This window comes from Crotalus tigris, unplaced genomic scaffold (assembly GCF_016545835.1).
Source record: "Crotalus tigris isolate CLP2741 ecotype Arizona unplaced genomic scaffold, ASM1654583v1 scf7180000018636.906410, whole genome shotgun sequence".
Lineage (NCBI taxonomy): Eukaryota > Metazoa > Chordata > Lepidosauria > Squamata > Viperidae > Crotalus > Crotalus tigris.
The window spans coordinates 337,030-356,153 of NW_024097116.1; the positions used below are offsets into that span (position 1 = coordinate 337,030).

A 19,124-nucleotide genomic window follows, 5' to 3' on the forward strand; every position below is an offset into this window, starting at 1 on the left:
CATTATATAGTAATAAGGCTTTGAGGAGCAAAGTCCATACTGAGTCCGGCAAATGCATTCTGTAAGAAGATATAACACTTGTCCTTATCATTGCTTGTCTCAGTATGGTTTGGATCACCATGGGGAACAGTGATGTACTTATTATGGATGGCTACCCTGCTCTTGAACTTTGGCTTTAAGCAACAGACTAAGCATGGATACTTCTTGAAAATTGGGTAGTTGGAAGGTGGTGTTTCCCGTGATAGAAATTTGAAATATGGGTTTTTTATCAGTTGAGAGGCATGATATGTAACCAGAACTAGGCATTGGCTGTTCAGTTATACTTCAAATGTTCACTTCTCTCATGTGTGCTCACTTCTCTCTTAGCATGATTGTGAGGATATTTCTCTCCTGTTTCTGATTAATTGCAACAAAACCTAAACTTGGTTTCTGAAACTATTCAGCTTCATAACCTATGATTTGAAGGACATTTACTTCAAAGAAAATTTAGTTAACAGGGAACAAAAAAAGTGGAAAAATAAAGATGGAAGAAGCCCATTTTCCTCTTTGCTGTTTTTCTTTTCTTTTTTCTTCAACTGGACTGTACTTAAATGGAAACAAGGACTATCTCAAGAGAAACAAAAATTGTACTATTTGTATATTTTATCCTTAATGATTCTGGAAAGACCCATAATTTTGTTATAACTTTACAGATGGGAATCATAGACATCTGATGTGATATGATCTGATTTCAAGAACAATAATAACCCCAAACTTTGAAATTTTTGTATGATTACAGAACTATTCTTAACATTTATTAAAATATGTACATGGCACTATGAAAATATTAGGAAGATACACATATAACAGATTTAAATATGAACTGTTCATTATGTTTTTATTATTAACTTGCAGCTAATTATCAGTCCAGTTGCTTTATACACAGAGTTAAGGTCTGACTCTTTTTTTGTAAGTAAATATTTTGAAACCTTTTGTACTATTTGGCATCTGAAGAGTTTGAATCCTTCCACCCTGAATGCAAATTATCATTTGTACACAAACGTTTTATGTACCGCAACTATATAGTTGACATTTTAAAAAAGATCATTTTTCTTGCATTTGGAGGGACTTGTGGCAAGTCCAAAGTCTTGTTAGGATCATGATTTTGTTTTATAGCATTTCCATGAGTCTGAAATGTTGCATTTGATCAGCATATGGTATAGGCAACCCTCATCTTGACCAAACTCTTTTGTTATCTTGTTATTGTTACAGGTCTTAATGACAGTTGTAAGCCACAGTCCTGGATGTAGGGGGTAGTCTACCCTGGGGAGAAGAGGGAGAAACAGCAGTGTGGATTATGGAAATATGAATTGATCTAAGAAACAGCTCTCTTGTAATAGAATGGAGCTCAAAGAAAGACAAGAGAAACTGGAGAAAAGACGAAGGAATATGATGTGAAAATGATCATTTGAATGCTTTCCTTTTCATTACCAGTTGCTATGTTCTGGTGAAAAGGCATGCATTTGTATATCTTAAGGCTGGGTGAAAAAGAGCCAGATGAATAGAATTACTTGTTAGATATGTTTTCATTTTAAGCAAGATAAATTATGTGCATTTTAATAGACTGTATGCATATGTTACTCATTTTTATGGTATAGCTGTAATATTTGACACTAAGCGAAAAACAAAAAATGCTTATTTTTTTAATCAAGTGTAATATTTAATTAAGGATAGCATTTTTGATATTGCGTATTAACCTAAACAAATTGAATGCTGGATTTGGTCTATATTCACTGCCTTATAAAAAGCTAATATAAAAAAGCTAACTATTCACTGATGGCTATGTCTTTAAAACTCAGTGCACTAGACAAAATAACTAATATTCAGTGATAGAGTAGTATCTTTAGAATTAGAATAGGTTGTTGAAGTTTCATTCAGAGTAGATTCTTTCATTTACCTCCAGCAAAAAGAGTATCTTATACTCAAATTGCATTGTTAAAGTCTTCCTCCTTTCTAAAATACAGTAGTTTTCCTGCTTGCTTCTTTCAGTTAGATTGCCTTTCATCACATTTCTTAAATATGTACTTTCTATCTTGCTTACAAATGTTGGACAAGGATATAAGGTCTGTGATATGTTACAGTAACAGAAAACCACATTGCTAACAGATATTCTTGTTTAGGTAGCTAAATTGTAGTTTAAAATATTTTTTCCTTCTGCTTCTTGGTCCCTTCTCCATTATCTCTCTTTGAGTATTCAGTATATTCTTAGTACACATAGGCTTTCTATCAGTTTGTTTTTATATGTTAAAATGTATATTTACAGATACATTGTATATCTCAAGGAATATATTGCACATGTTGAAAGAATACTTTAAATATTTTTGGATGCTAATGTTTGACATGATTTGGTATCATGGAAAAGGGGGAATTTCTTAGATCTAAAAAGGCCACCCATTTGTTAAATATGGTTAATGAATTGGAAGTACTTTGCAGGTTCTAGAAGAAATTGTTTTTGTTATCCTGCATAAAAATTGGAAATTGTTTTTTTCCTTTTTTCCCAATTTTTTTATAGTTGCAGATCTCAAAGCAATTACAGTTTACCTTCATTAATATTTATCTGAATAATTTATTTCAATGTTGCGTTGTTCATGTTTTCTGGGACTCTGAGGCTGTTTCTGATAAGCTGGTTTAAATAGGATGCCAACATTTTTTCTTAACCCACAGTTTTTCCAAAAATGCCAATCTTGGAACTTACATTGGTATCTGATTTTCATGGTGGCTTTGATCTGTTTTCTGTTGTGTTTCACACATTTTTAAACAATAGCTAATAGCTGCTATTTTGCCTTGTAATGCTTATATAAATTGGGAGCAGACTGAAAATTCATAAGATCTAGTATTTTATTCCATTGCTCAATCCACACTTATTTTAGTATTCACAACTTCCATATGGTGTTTCTAAAGCCCTGCAAAATGCATGCATTTGTATATCTTAAAACTGGGGGAAAAGGTGTGAGATTCCCTTCTGTCTCTGTTCTCCTATTTTCATGTAAAGATATAATGGTGTTATTGGATAAATTATTCATTTTTCTTACTATAGGCACCCTACTAATTAGATTCTATATCAGTATGACTCACAGAAGGTGGTTTTGAGTCTTGCTGTGTTTGCCAACCACAGAATGTAGTGAAATAGCTGCATATAACAACTTCAAGTCAGGTGTGTGCTCATTGTTTGGATACTGTTTCTGCAGCATCTCTCTATATTTTCAGTGAAGTCCTACAAGTTTTTTTTCTGGTCTAGTTTTCAGTTAATATGTGTACAAAACTTCTTTATATTTTTTCCTTAAAATGTTGTAAGAAAACTTAAACTTTGCTCTGGAGTTGGCTAATTAATAAAATACTGATCTGCAGTGCCTATCTATGTACAATGATAGATTTACAACAACAATAACAACAACAACAATAAAGTTGGAAGGGACCTTGGAGGTCATCTAGTCCAACCCCCTGCTCAGGCAGGAAACCCTATACCATTTCGGACAAATAGCTGTCCATTCTCTTCTTAAAAACTTCCAGTGTTGGAGCATTTACCGCTTCTGGAGGCAGGTTGTTAAGGTTATTTATTTATTTATTTATTCATCCATCCATCCATCCATCCATCCATCCATTCATTTATTTTCATCCTGCCTTTAATGTTTTTATAAATAACTCAAGGTGACACAGATATTTAATACTCCTAGTCTCCTCCTATTTTCCCCACAACAAGAATCCTATGGAGTGGGATGGACTTGCCCAAAGTCACCCAGCTGGTGACTACGGAACTAGAACTCACAGTCTCCTGGTTTTTAGCCTGATTTCTTGACCACTAGACCAAACTTTATCAGCGTATGTACATATATGCATATATACATAACATATATTCATATATACATAATTCATAAGAAAAAGGATGAGGACAGGATACACAGTTCCTGTTGTAATAAAGATTTGTTTCCGTATGACATGAACCTGTAATCAGTTTTAATTGTACTTTTTAATTATACTTTTTAACACAACTTTTTATAGGTTGTGTTAAATCTCTTACACTGCAGTGGAAGAGATTTAACACAACTTATAACTTTTTAAGTTTTTTCCCAATTAACATTTGCTTTTATTTGTTGGTTATCTTAAGGCATGAGGAGGTAATTTGTGGTTCATAATTCTCTAGTTAATCTCCAGATCTCATCATCTAGTGTTATTCTGGAATTAGAGTCCTAGGGTTGAGTTACATTTAGAGATCTGAACACTCTTGTTTTGGTCTCTGGGTTGCTTTTAATTCCTTTATATAAAAATTTGGGTTCTAATTCAAGATGCTGGTTATTACCCATAAAGCCCTTTTATGGTTTGAGTCCTCAGTTTCTGTGAAACTGCCTAATGTAGATAAAATCTGCCTCCCTTATAAATGCAGATGAAAAGGAGGTACTGTGGGTCCCCCAACCTCCAAAGTTAAAAAGTGGGATTCCAGAAGTAGAAGTAGCTTTCTTATCGTTGGTATGGCCTCTTTCTTACTATTGCTATTTCACTGTAAATAGATACAAAAAATTGTTTTCCAAAAATGTATGAAATGAATTGGAATTTATTTTATTTTGTAATCTACACATCAGAAGCCATTTGTTGGGTGTGATAGCTGATTGGTACCCAGAGCATTTGCTTTGCACTGGTGTAGTATGTGCATGGCCAGGTGCGGTAGTAAGCAACCTGTCTGATTCATTCCATGCTAGCTGCATCTTTAAGACCTGGTACTAAGATAGTCACATGCAGAGCACATTATGTAACTCCCCCCCATTTTGGTAGACTGGTGGCTCTATGAAGTTATTAATATATAAATAATATAGGTATAAAGTTTTTACTAGTACATGGCAATCACCAGACTTTAGTGATCTAGGAAAAAATGAAGTGAAATGGCTGTTTAGTCAATGGAAGCAGCTTGCAAGTAGCTACTCATAAAGACTTCCGTAATTTATTGATCTGAAAAAGTGCATTGTACACGTATCTATATATTGTGAACTAGCTCCTTTGAAAGGTTTTCATGTCTTTAAGAAACGGAAGCTGTTAATAATGTAGGTAATAATGAGTCCAGGAACTCCCTAAATTAGAACTCATTTTCTGTGGGGAAGTAATAATCTTTTTAGAATAGGCAGATTCCCCATTTAATATATCCTTCCACAAAAATCCCTGTCTTCTCAGAATTCAGCTCCAAGGTATTCATTTTCACTGTACTGTCTAACCCATCAGAGCATTTATAGCATGTACCCGTTTAGACCATGCAGACCCTTTCCTAATTCAGATGTTATTGAGAAGTAGAGCAGTATATTACTACATTGATAGTTCTTCAACTTTAAACCCCTGATGAATGCCTCAAGCAGCTTTGTATAGAAGTTAAAGAGAATGTAATATGTCTTGTAGGTTCCCATCATATAAATGCCCTGATATCAAGGAAGTCATTATTTTATGAGACAGTTCCTTTGAGTAAGAATAGAACTATTGAATAGTGCTTTCAACCTTGTCTTTCAGACACGTTTGAAAAAGTCTCCATGGTCAGTCAGATCCTGCTGAAATGTCAAGCAGAATGAACAGAATTATATTTCCCCTGTCTTTGTCCCATAGGAAATCATCCATCAGATTATTCTGTGCTGATTAATTCCAGAAAGCATATCTGAACCTAGGCTAAAATGGATTAAATTAATCAGTTTCTTCTATTTATTTATTTTTAGCTTTAGTAACAAAACTGCTGTTTTCAAAACCTTGCTTTTCAAACAGAGGCTATTGCAGCCCAAGCACTAGCTGTTATAAATCTCGGGATCAAACTAGGATTCTTTCATAAGTATATTCATTATTTCCTCTTTTAAAGTCTAGTGGAACCACTTCATTACACAAAGATAGATTTATCATTCACTGGATTCATCCAATAATCTTTCCTCTGTTCCCTGTCTTCCCCGTTAACTTGAATAAGCCAAGACGGGTAAGATTCAAGACAGCAGGCTGTAGGCTGCACAGCTGCAAAGATCTTGCCGTAGCAATAGAAAACAAACTCGTATAATTGAGTCAGGCAGTGAAATAGGCACCTTAACTTGTGTCAAAAGCAGGGTGCAAATCTGTATGAAGATAAGCAATTTTATTCTTGAAGTGCTGTGAAAATTTGTCACAAGTTTCCAAAAAATCCAGTATGGGATTACCTGGGGCAGATGACAAGAAGCCACTCTTAACCATATTAAAGAATCTGCTGGACTTCTACTTGAGAATGAAATGGAGGCTGTAAATTAAGTACTCTTTGCAACCCTCCCTTTCATGCTGTGGGCATGATCACGTGCTCAAGTGGCTGCTTGGTTAACTTCACAGTGGCTTCTACTAATTCTTTTTGCTACATAAAATGTAAGTCAGAAAAGATAGTATCGTGATATTGGTTTTCTCTTTATACTTATTTGTTATTTTTAGACTTACGATCTTTTTACTTAGGTATAAAGCATTGAGAGCTCTCAGAGCTTGACATTGATGAAGGAAATTTTGTCGCAGCTGCTTATTAAAAAGTGATATCTAACATGCCCACTGACAGCTCTCCAAACTTAAAGGTAGCTGCCTCGATTATATAAGGTTCCTGAGATTCAGTCAGCCAATTCCTTTTTCTTGCTATACAGGTAGTCCTCGACTTATGATCACAATTGAGACCAGAATTTTTGTTCCTAAGCAAAGTAGTTGTTTAATGAGTCACACTGGATTTGATGACCCTTTTTGCCATGATCGTTAAGTGAATCACTGCAGTTCTGTGAATCCAGCTTCCCCCATTGATTTTGCGTGTTGGAGCTGGAAAAGTCACAAATGATGATCACATGACCTCGGAATGCAGCAATTGTTTTAAATATGTGCGTGTTGCCATTCATCCACATTTTGCTTATATGACCATGGAGGTGGATGTAAGTGTGAGGACCGGTTATAACTCGCTTTTTTCAGTGCCATTGTGTGTTTGAAAGGTTGCTGAATGTATGGTTGTAAGTCAAGGACTACCTGTATATTAGAAAGGGTTATGTAGGGAAGCTTTTGCTGTTTCTTCAGCAAAGGTATGTTGTTTTCATTTTGTGTTTCAGAACTTAGAACTGTTTTTCTTAAAACAAATTCAGAAAAATATATTTTTCTTTACAGCATGGAAACATTCATTATTTGTTTCCTAGTAATCAATTTTAAAACAACTTCTAATAAGCAAAATCATTGACTGGTTTGTCTGACAGCTTTGGTCTTTACAGTAAGTGTAGTTGAAATTTTTTTTTTTGGTTGCAAGTATCTTACAAAATGCTTTTATTTCTCTAATCTACCTGGATTGCACCCATGGACATCCTGAATGACCATGTTGTAGCCTGGTATATTAACCTCTAGACATCTTTCTTTTTTACTTAAATCATTACCAAGAAAACAACATTTAGTATCTCTTTATAGCACTAGTTACAGAAATTCTTTACTCGTGTGTCAAATTTATCTGACTACTAGCCAAGTCATGACTTAAGTGATAGGTTTAATGTCTTTTTGTCTTCTGTAGAAACATTATCTGTCATTAAGGGTATTTCAGTGTTATACAGTCAACTTTAAAATGGGTATACTTTCTACAAATACATTGCTTAATTTAGTTTTTCAGCTGATGCATATTCTAAGAAACTTTCGGGACAGCATCTTAATTTCCTTTATTTTAAAATTTGGATAATACCTGTAATTAAAGCAGAGAACTGATCCTTATAAGCCTAGGTAGCCTTCCATCTATTGATCTGGCTTATACTGTCAGGGGAGAAACAGTCAACTGCTGAGTTGCTTTGTCACTGACATAAGCTGAGAGGATTTTTTTTTTCTCCTATACTGTTTATACACCAGTGTACAGACTTGCTGGCTGGCTGAATTTTAAAGAGTGCAGAGGTTTAAAGACTTGTCCCCTGAGGGATGATCCTGCCAGTTGGGAAGCGAGCTGAGGCCATATTTTGCAGAAGTGTGTGTGTGTGTTTGTGCGAGTGCGCGCACACACACATACACACATGTGGATGGGGGAAGGATGGAAAGGAAAGTATTGAGTTTGTTTGCCCCTACAATGTTGCAGAAAGGGCTGATATATCTATTACAGTGAAATACAATAATATCTGTTTTTCCTCTTTTCTATACATTCTCATTTTATGGAAGATCAGAAAATGTAATACAGGTGTTACAAATGTCTGTAAATACAATTCCTTAGAGATAAAATCTTATGTGCTTACTAATCAATATTGTTTGTGGTGGTTTGTTAAAGGCAAACTTCTATTTTTATTACTGTGAAGATCTAGAGTCTAAAATACAAATATTGTTGCTAGAAGGGGGGAAACACAGAATTCTCTACTATAATAAACTTAATAAGATAAGTAGCTTTTAAATATTATATTTAATACTTTGCCATTTTTATGAGTAGCATTAATTTACTATCTCTAAGTAAATTGTGAGTCTTTATGTTTAACATACCAATCTGATTTTAGTGATGATTCATAAAACAGAGTGACAATCTTTCCTGAAAATATAGTATATTGGAAGGCCCAAATAAAATTCTAGGATTGCTTCCTTGGGACTAGCACCTAATAAATCAATAGTCAGGCTTTTGAGCATGCACTTTCTTCCACTTCCTTTTCTTTCTACAATGATTTTACCAATTTCTTGTGGCTTTCACTTTGAAGTTATGTTGCATTTATACAGTACAAGCTTTGCATCTGGTTTAGAGCCTGAAACCTAAGTTGGAAGATTAACTAAATTTAGCTATGAAAGAATACGCTCACACAGATGTAATATGAAATTATAGCCATATAACATTAGTGAAAATTAAATTTTCCCAGGAATAACTGATTATGCCAATTAATTTAATATATCTGAAATCCAATAATGAGAAATGTATATTTTGCCTGATGTTGTTAATCAGATCTTAAGAACTAAGGACATAAGACATATGACAAAAAGTAGAGAAGGGAATAGGGGATTAGACATTTTGGATCTAATTCTCACTAACAGAGATGAAATGATAGAAGGTGTTGAAGCCATAGGAACCTTGGGAGGAAGTGATCATGCAATATTGGAATTCAACATTATGGAAGCACAAGCAATAGAACACAGTAAAACTAGAGTCTTTGACTTCAATAGAGCTAATTTCAATAAACTTAGAGAGGGCTTGGGAAGGATTCCATGGATGAGAATCCTCAAGGGGAAAACTACTCAAGAAGCTTGGGGAATTTTGAAAAAATGAGATAATAAAAGCCTAGCACAATACCAACAAAGAGGAAAAATAACAGCTCTCAAAAGAAACCAGCATGGCTGCATAATGAACTCTGACAAATTGAAAGATAAAAAGGACAAGTATAGAAAGTGGAAAGAGGGGCACATAACTAAGTCAGAATATCAGCAAGTAGACCGAGCCTGCAAAGATGAAATGAGGAAAGCTAAGGCTCAAAATGAACTAAGGCTTGCGCCCAAAGTAAAAAATAACAAAACAAGCTTCTTTCAACATGTAAAAAACAAGAAAAAAGTGAAGGAAGTGATTGGTCCATTAGTGGGTAAAAGTGGCAAGAAGGTGACAAGCAACAGGGAGAAAGCAGAACTATTTAACTCGTTTTTTGCATCTGTCTTTACACAAAGGGAAAAAACAGACCAACCTATTAAAAATAGTGCCATAAAAAACAGAATAGAAACACAAGTTAAGATAGGCAAGAAAATGGTAAGTGAGCACCTCTCCAGCCTAGACGAGTTCAAATCGCCAGGACCAGATGGATTACACCCCAAGGTTCTCAAGGAACTGGCAGATGTGATCTCAGAACTACTGAACTGATCCTGGAGCACTGGGGAACTACCGGAGGACTAGAAAAGAGCTGATGTAGTTCCCATCTTCAAAAAAGGAAACAAAATGGACCCAGGAAATTACAGACCTATCAGCCTGACCTTAATACCTGGGAAGATCCTGGAAAAGATAACCAAACAACGAATCAGCGAACACCTAGAGGCAAACAAAGTCATTACTAAAAGCCAACATGGGTTTGTCAAAAACAGATCATGCCAGACAAATCTTATTGCATTATTTGACCAAGTGACAAAATTAGTGGATCAGAGGAATGCTGTGGATATAATTTACTTGGACTTCAGTAAGGCATTTGATAAAGTAGATGACAACCTACTACTTGACAAGATAGAAAAATGTGGGGTAGACAGCATCACTACCAGATGGATCCTTAGCTGGCTGACCGGCTGTACACAGCATGTGGTCCTCAATGCAACCGCATCTACATGGAACGAAGTATGTAGTGGGGTGCCTCAGGGCTCTGTTCTGGGCCCAGTGCTCTTCAACATCTTCATCAACGATTTGGACGAGGGGATAGATGGGGAACTCATCAAATTTGCAGACAACACCAAGCTGACAGGAATAGCCAACACTTCAGAAGACAGGCTTAAGATACAGAAGGATCTGGACAGACTTGAACACTGGGCACTATCTAACAAAATGAAATTCAATGGTGAAAAAAGCAAGGTTCTACATTTAGGCAAGAAAAACCAAATGTACACATATAGTATAGGGGGTAGTTTGCTCAATAGTAGTAACTGTGAGAGCGACCTTGGAATCCTAGTGGACAATAACTTAAATATGAGCCAGCAGTGTACTGCAGCTGCCAAAAAGCCCAACATAGTGCTAGGCTGCATTAACAGAGGGATAGAATCAAGATCACGTGAAGTGTTAATACCACTTTACAATGCCTTGGTAAGGCCACATTTGGAATACTGCATCCAGTTTTGGTCACCGCGATGTAAAAAAGATGTTGAGACTCTAGAAAGAGTACAGAGAAGAGCAACAAAGATGATTAGGGGACTGGAGGCTAAAACATATAAGGAACGGCTGCTGGAATTGGGTATGTCTAGTTCAGTGATGGCGAACCTTTTAGAGACCCAGTGCCCAAACTGCAACCCAAAACCCACTTATTTATCACCGGGTGCTGGGTGGGTGTGGCCGCACTGGTCATGGCAGACTGGGTGGGTGGGGCCAGTGTGGCAGGGGCCAGTTCCTCGCCATCTCTGGGGCATGGCACGCGTGCCCACTGAGAGGGCTCTGAGTGCTGCCTCTGACACGCGTGCCATAGGTTCGCCACCACTGGTCTAGTTTAACGAAGAGAAGGATGAGGGGGAAGATGATAGCAGTGTTCCAATATCTCAAGGGCTGCCACAAAGAAGAGGGAGTCAAACTATTTTCCAAAGTGCCTGAAGACAGGACAAGAAGTAACGGATGGAAACTAATCAACGAGAGAAGCAACCTAGAACTAAGGAGAAACTTTCTGACAGTTAGAACAATTAACCAATGGAACAACCTGCCTCCAGAAGCGGTGAATGCTCCAACACTGGAAGTTTTTAAAAAGAGACTGGACAGCCATTTGTCCGAAATGGTATAGGGTTTCCTGCCTGAGCAGGGGGTTGGACTAGATGACCTTCAAGGTCCCTTCCAACATTATTATTATTATTATTATTATTATTATTATTATTATTATTATTGTTGTTGTTGTTGTTGTTGTTGTTGTTGTTGTTCTTGTTGTTATTGTTATTGTTGTTATTATATGCTTGTAGAAGTGATTTTTCCCCCCAGGTATATTAGTTCTCATAATACATGGGATGCATATTACCAAGTTCTCCTACGATCTTGTCTTTTATTGAAGTTGGAAAGTACTTGAAAAGGATTTGTAATTAAGGTGCATCCAGTAAGAAAACAATGATTTGTGAAACATTTCTGCCACACTATCTGAATCTGTGTTTCTCTAATGTAACTAGCCAATTTCTTCCAAATTTCTCCTACCCACTCCTTTTGTGAAGTACTAATTTTATACTAGTAACTGAAAGAAAATACAGGCATTCTTCTTTTCTTGTTTTTTTTCCCCAAGTGATCTGTTCAGTTTTTTCCTTTTTGTAAGGGTTGAAGCTGGCAAGGTAGAATCTCTGCTTCTCCTGCTTGAGGAAGCTGTTTTGTTAAACAGATGTGAAGAAACTTCAAGGTGGGAAAGGAGCAACTAACAGCCATTGATTCAGAAGGTGGGAGGAAAGGGTCCAGCGTTTAAACCTGGCAAATAACTTTTACATGGAGGGCAGGATGCTGGAATACTGTTAGAGATGGACCAGTTCTTCCTTATATATAGTCTTCTAATTATTGCAGTAAATTTACTTCTTGTGTCTGTGTGGAAATGCAGAGATAGCATAGCTGCCATATCCGATATGAAATCCTGTCAGTCCTCTCTGTCAAAGCTTAAACTGTACATGTTCAAGCAGGAACTTTTCTTCATTATAACATTAATCTTTTCAGTGCATTTTACCTTAATGTCACTAGAAAACTATTTTATTCTGTGTGAATTTTAGTACAACATAGCTGAAAATAAGGGAAAGGTGGCAATCCTATTTCTTATTTTGTCATAGTGGCATTGAACACTTGGTAGTTATAACTGCTTCTTTTATTCTAATATTTTTCTTCACTTTATAATAATTTTCAAACTAGTATATGCCACTCATGTAATTAGAAATGTGTCACTGAGCAGCATGTCAAACCCAACAGGAAGAAATAGGTGTATAATTTCTGTAAAGCTACAGGTCTTTTCTTTTTAATTGGCAGGAAATTTTGAACCTTGTTGTTATTGTAAAGGGTTAACTCTGTCCAATTTTCTGCATATAACAAATGAAAAGTTCCAGCTTTTGAAAACATTTGCTCATAAAATGCATATGCTGTCAACTTAGTTCTCTTTCCTCTGCTTGCATTTTAATTGAAACAACATTTGTATTTTTGAGCCAGGATCTGTCAGAAGTCCCTATGACTAGTCTGTAGTACAAGTAGCAGCAGACGTGGCTTACCCATATGGTACGGTGCTTCTTGTAAAATCCATATGGCCTTGTTGAAGGGAATCCCAGCAGGGATGTGAAGGGTGTTAATACCCTTCAGGCCAGGCCTTTCCCTCCTGGGGTTTCTATGGTATTGTCTTTGCAATCTGCCAAAGCACAAACTTAATTCCTTTTTAATAATCAATTATTTTAATCCAGGAACATGCAGCATAGTTTCCTCCTCCTATCAAATATTGCTTGATTTTTGTGTGGGGAAAAAAAATTACAGGCGTATTCAGGTAATGGTTAAATACATATAACATTTTTTTTTCTGCTTTTTCAGGCAATCCTCCAGAGTATACCTAAATTCTGCTTTCCTTTTGACATTACAAGGTATGTCTTATCATGGCTTTTCAATAAGTGAGATTGATGCACTGAAAATTTGCACTGCAAAATACTGATTTTCATAGGAAAGTAGTGAATGGATTGAATCGCTGTATTAAAAAAGAACTAAAGTGTTTTCTGAATTTAAATTTTAGTTTGTATCTTTGGCCGTAGGCAGTATGATCTTAGTATGCTTTTAGAGCTTTTAATAGATAACCATAAATCTTTAGCATGCATTTCTTATTACCGTAATATAAAATTGATAAGACATTGTTTATAACTGTACATTTACTTCCTTCCAGCCCTCAAAACAAGTATACATAAGAAGTTCCGATTGAAATATCTCTTAAAGATTGTACAAATGTGTTCTGAGGATTGTACTTTAAATTTAAAATGGACTTATCATGTGTTGTATATGTAGGTCTGCAATATTTATTCACATTTAATGCTTTGGTAGAGCAAGCATGTGTTTCAGCTTATTAAGCAGTAGATTTTAAACGAAAATCATTCATGATTTTTAATACTTTTTTTAAAAAAATGTGGATGACAGATGCCATTAGAAAAGGCATTGCTCCTCATTCTGTCATAAGAGGAATGCTTCTTCTGACAATGGTGTTATGATACCAGCTTAGTAGAATTATTGTTTCATGTGGAACTTCTGTGCAGGCTTAATGAAACGCTTAATTATAAGTTAGCTGATTAGTCATTGGAGATTTCTTTAACCAGTAGAATTCAATGGACAGAATTCTTTAGAATTTTTAAATCCAGTTGGAGGGCACATGTCAAGAAGAACAACTAAAAAAATTCCAAGCACACCTACTGAACGTCATGGCCAGACAAAGATTTGACTCTGAAAATTTGTCATATACAAAAATTCTGTCAATTGTAGGACCTTGTTCTATTCCATATAATTGAATTTAATTATGGATATTTTCCCTGCATAAGATTTTTTCATAACTCAAGAAACATTTGGGGCATTGTTTAAAATGATTCGAGTTAGCCAGTTGTTGTTATGAATTACTTGTTTTTTGTTATCTTCCAAACACTAATTGTTCTGTGTCTTTAATACAGTATTTTGAAATGAGTGCAAGTTGAAAACCCAAATAAGCAAGTGTAATTAAAATTAACTAGGAATTGATATGGGCTTTTAAATCTATTGAAAATTAAACTAGCAAGTATCATTATATTAAGGTTGGTACATGAACAATTCGGAAATGAGAGAAAGAAGGGAAAAGATAATTTGGTCTAGAAAACAGGAGATTGTGAGTTCAAGTCCCACTTTAGCCTTAAAAGCCATGGGTGACATTGGGCCAGGCAATTTTGTTTTTTTTTGCCAACTCACCTCACAGAGTTGTTGTGGGGAAATAGGAGGGGAAAGGTGTGTTGGATATGTTTGCTGCCTATTTGTAAAAATAATAAAGGCAGGAAAGAAACACACAAACAATCACAGAACTCCATCATACCAGTGCTGAGAAAATGAATAAAACAAATGGAGAACAATGAGACTGTAATTTCAAAATCAATCTTTTTCTAACTCTATAAAGTAAGTTTCATCACCTCAGAACTATTCTAATGGGAAAATATAGTAGATTTAAAACTTTTTAAATACATGTGTTTGAGCATGAAGCCTGCCAGTGTTTCTTCTAATAGAAGTATTATTTGTTTTTCATTATATACACACTGGATCTCTTTGTTGTTTTTGCTGAAAGGGTTGCTCGTTTAGTGTTTATCCAAAAATTGGAAATGTTCCCTGTTCTTCAGATCTGCACATATGTGTTATGCAGTCTATCTTACCCAATGAGTTTAGAGGGGCTACTTAAAAGTTGAAAAGAAAGTAAAAATGCATATAACTTAATATAGTTAAGATAGTGTTCTTGGTAAAGCATTAAAACCTATATATTATTAAATTTATAACTATGAATGAAGAAAAGAAAAGAGCTGAGGTGGCGCAGCAGTTAGAGTGCAGTACTGCAGGCCACTTTAGCTGACTGTGTTCAGCAGGTCAGCGGTTCAAATCTCACCGGCTCAAGGTTGACTCAGCCTTCCATCCTTCAGGGGTAGGTAAAATGAGGACCCAGATTGTTGGGGGCAATGTAAATATATATATACATTGCTTACTGGTGTACACCGCTTAGAGAGTGCTTGCACTTAAAGCGGTATATAAGTCTCATAAATAAATAAATAAATAAATAAATAAATAAATAAATAAATAAAAGTAGGAACAGTGAAGAAGTTAAAGCTTTCTTAGTGCCATCCAATGGCTAGGAATTAATGAAATATCAGTGCAATTACTTGAATTGATAGAGTAAGATAATCCAGCTGTAGATATTTGTATGAGGATAAATGCAAAACAAGATTTTTAAAGAAATCTGGAAAGTATATTGGCAAGTACAGGCATTATCTGTGTTAATCAACCACATTGTTCTTTGAACACTAAAAATTAGTAATTATATTATAAAACAGTTGGTCCAGGATGTTTTCAATTATACACTATGCATATGTTATGAATAAAATGGCAATATGTGAGTGGGCACTTTTAAGGCCTATGTATAGATTTATTTGTTTGTTTATTTATTTCTATCCCACCTTTATTATTTTTACAAGTAGCTCAAGGCAATAGATATATCTAATACACCTTCCTCCTCCTATTTCCCCCCCCCCAATGACAACCCTGTGAGATGGATTCGGTTGAAAGAGAATGATTGGCCCAAGATCACCCAGCCATTTTAAAAGCTTCATTTGAGCATTTGCTGATGGAATGGTAACCAGCAATTAAATATGTAATTCCTGAACTGTCATATGGGCAGCAAATAAATGTGATAAATAAATAAAATTAAACTATATTATGTTTTGGAGAAGTTTTCATTTATGGGGTTCTTGGTGCATTACTAATTTGTTAATGAGACATGTGCAAGAAAACAACTAAGCTCAGCGAGCACCAAGGACCACACACTTTAACTGTGAACTACAAATAATTCTCTTCTGTGGGTTTTTATTTATTAAATTAGTGGAGGAATGTTTATTCTATTGCTTAGTTAGTGAGTAATAATAACCAAAATAATTTGTTCCTAGCAATTCCATTACGTTTTGTCATCTTTCAGCAAGAAAAAGCATCTCAAAGCCAATATTTTTGAAAATATTTAAGCAAATGACAGATAAAAAAACTAAATATATGAAAACTCATTTTTAATAGTATCAACTAATTTCATTCTCAGTTAATTTCATTTACATTTATTAGACAAATATGATTTGGCATTTATCTATAAATACTGACAATCACATTTAATTCATTAATATTCACTGAATTTGAGACACTACTAGTAGGACTTATAATTTTCATCCTAGTTGATCAAATAATAATTTTATAACATTTACTTTCTTTATTGGAGATATGTTTATGATATTTTATGATATTTTTATGATATTTTATGATATTTTCATTATCTGAAGCCATGGAAAAGAATTTTCAATGCATTTCATCATAACCTCAACTTCTTTCTTATCGTCAGCCAATCTATAGAATGAGTTCACTTCTTTGATGTCATGGTAAAACTATACTATGGACACATGAAGGAAACTTGCAAATCACCATGCATCCTTTGTGCTTTTATCCAATGTACCACGAAATGTAGCATTTATAGCCAGATTTTAGACTTTAACTACATTTGTTTTGATCCATCGCTTAAAATGCTCAAGTGATAAAATAAATCAGGCATTCAGGAGGCTAATGAGATCAATAGACAAATAGAGCCCACCCCCCTTACTCCATCTCAAAGTTATATCCTATATCAATGTAGCTACTCCATTACATTTAATGAAATGAGCAGTAGATCATGGAAGATTATGCCTTTTAATTTGTTAGTTTGAAAAGGTCTTACCAGACTTCTTTTCCAATTTTTTATTCTCTTAGACTGACATGGCTCTCTTCCTATAATTTGGAGTAAGTAAGGGTAAGAAGCTCATAGCTTTTTTGTATAGCTTCAAAACAATTTGGTAATGTCTAACTATTCTTGGTCTGTATTATTGAGAAACACAATTTAAGGTTAAAGATTCATAATCTTTCATAATGTCATATTATACACTGGTAAATATTAGAAAACATGAAAATTTTTGGTATAAATTGTGGCAGTTTCTAGAATCCAGACTCAGCAAAGCCCTGGCAATTTAAATTGATCCATGTAGAGCATAGCTTCAGAATTAATAATAATAACATGCCAGCTATATGTTTGCTCATCTAATATGTTTTACTTATGATATATAAATACTAAATATTAAAGGTAGGCTATATTATCTTTCAGTGAAAATATGAAAGTTCAACATATAAATTAAATTGTAGAAAATAGAATAATAATATATAGAAGTGTCCTTTTTGGATCACGTACAATTTCAATTTAACAAAACACAAAGGGATGTTTATCCAAAAAAATCCTCAGTTCATTGAGATTGGCTTTTTTTGAATATGGCAGTTTCATTTAACACTTGAAACGAACGAAATCCTTAGATATTTTATTTTATAAAATTAATATCAGTCAATGAATATTTCTAATCAATGAATTTTATAATTTAATTATATATTTTGTTATGCTTCCTTTTTTCTCTTCCCAAATAACAACTTTATGGAGTTACTTTGTCTAATTGCATTTGGTTCTGTGTGAAAAAAGTCCCTATTTATTTCATATCATTTCTAATTTCGTAGCTTTTTGTCTTTATCTTAGTTGTACTTTTAAACTATGAACATTTGTTTTTTTAAACTGGAAAATATGCTATATATGCTAATGAAAACAGTATCAAAGACATATAAGCAGTTCATAACTTTAGTGTAAATCTTTCTGTCACATGAATGGCTACACATTCCTGAACAATTACACAGACATATATAAATCTACAGGAAAATGATTTTTTCCTGTAGAAGGGCAAACAACTCATATTTGATGTTGATAACTATCTATATAAGAAGAAGTAATTCTTAATCTGTCCATCAAGAAAACTTTAAATTATGTCTTGATAATAAATGCAGAAATATAAATACTCCCTATCTATTTCATTGTCAGATGAGTGTACCCTGTTGTTTAAATATGTATTTAAAATGTTGCCATCTATAATAGTGACCTTGAAAAAGTCCTTTGTAGTCAACAAGATTGATGAATATTTATATATGTTCTTCATCAATCAATGATTTATTATTTTAGCTATTAAGATCATTTTTAAAACAAACATATAAACAAAAAATGAGAGAGAAATATACTAAAATATTAGGTTTTATTAGAAAACAGCCTGGAGCACTATTTACTTGTGTAAAAAGTTACATTTCCTTTTAATGATTAGTGTCAGCTACTTTTAAAACCTAAATTCCCTCTTACTGTTTGGTTTATAATTCGGGTATCGGAATCAGTTCACAGGAGCATAATCTCCATTTTAAGGTCTTCTGGTCTAAGTAAAAATGGAACATCTTTAATTCTTTATTGCCTGTTACAAATTATATTTTAATATTAATATTACTAACAACATTTTCTTTCACTAAAGTTCTTCTGTCTAAGAAATTTCCTTCTATTCTTTCAAGTACAAACATTCCACATCATTAAAAAAAGTTGTACAGGTAGTCCTTGTTTAGCAATCTCAGTTGTGTTTGGCAACTAGGTCAGGGGTAGGCAACCTTGGCTCTTTTATGACTCATGGACTTCAACTCCCAGAATTCCTGAGTCAGCTATAATTGAAGTCCATGAGTCATAAAAGAGCCGAGGTTGCCTACCCCTGAACTAGGTCATTAAGTGAAACAGTTGCTAGTGAAACCCCAATTATGCTTATGATTTTACTTCAGCTTTCGTTTGGTATACAGATCTATAAGGGTCATAAATGCAGATTGATCATCACTTTGTAATTGCAAATGGTTGCTGTATGAGGTAGTT

General features: G+C 34.5%; 1 protein-coding gene across 5 annotated transcripts in view; it reads left to right on the top strand.

Moving 5' to 3' along the window:
* The window catches only part of DENND1B (DENN domain containing 1B), a 192,637-nt gene that overhangs the window by 45,388 nt on the left and 128,125 nt on the right, over positions 1–19,124 (top strand). For all 5 annotated transcript variants that reach the window (XM_039355203.1, XM_039355204.1, XM_039355201.1 and 2 more), the window contains one exon: positions 13,178–13,227. In XM_039355203.1, the coding sequence (XP_039211137.1) occupies positions 13,178–13,227 (50 nt within the window). The remainder of the gene's footprint in view (positions 1–13,177; positions 13,228–19,124) is intronic.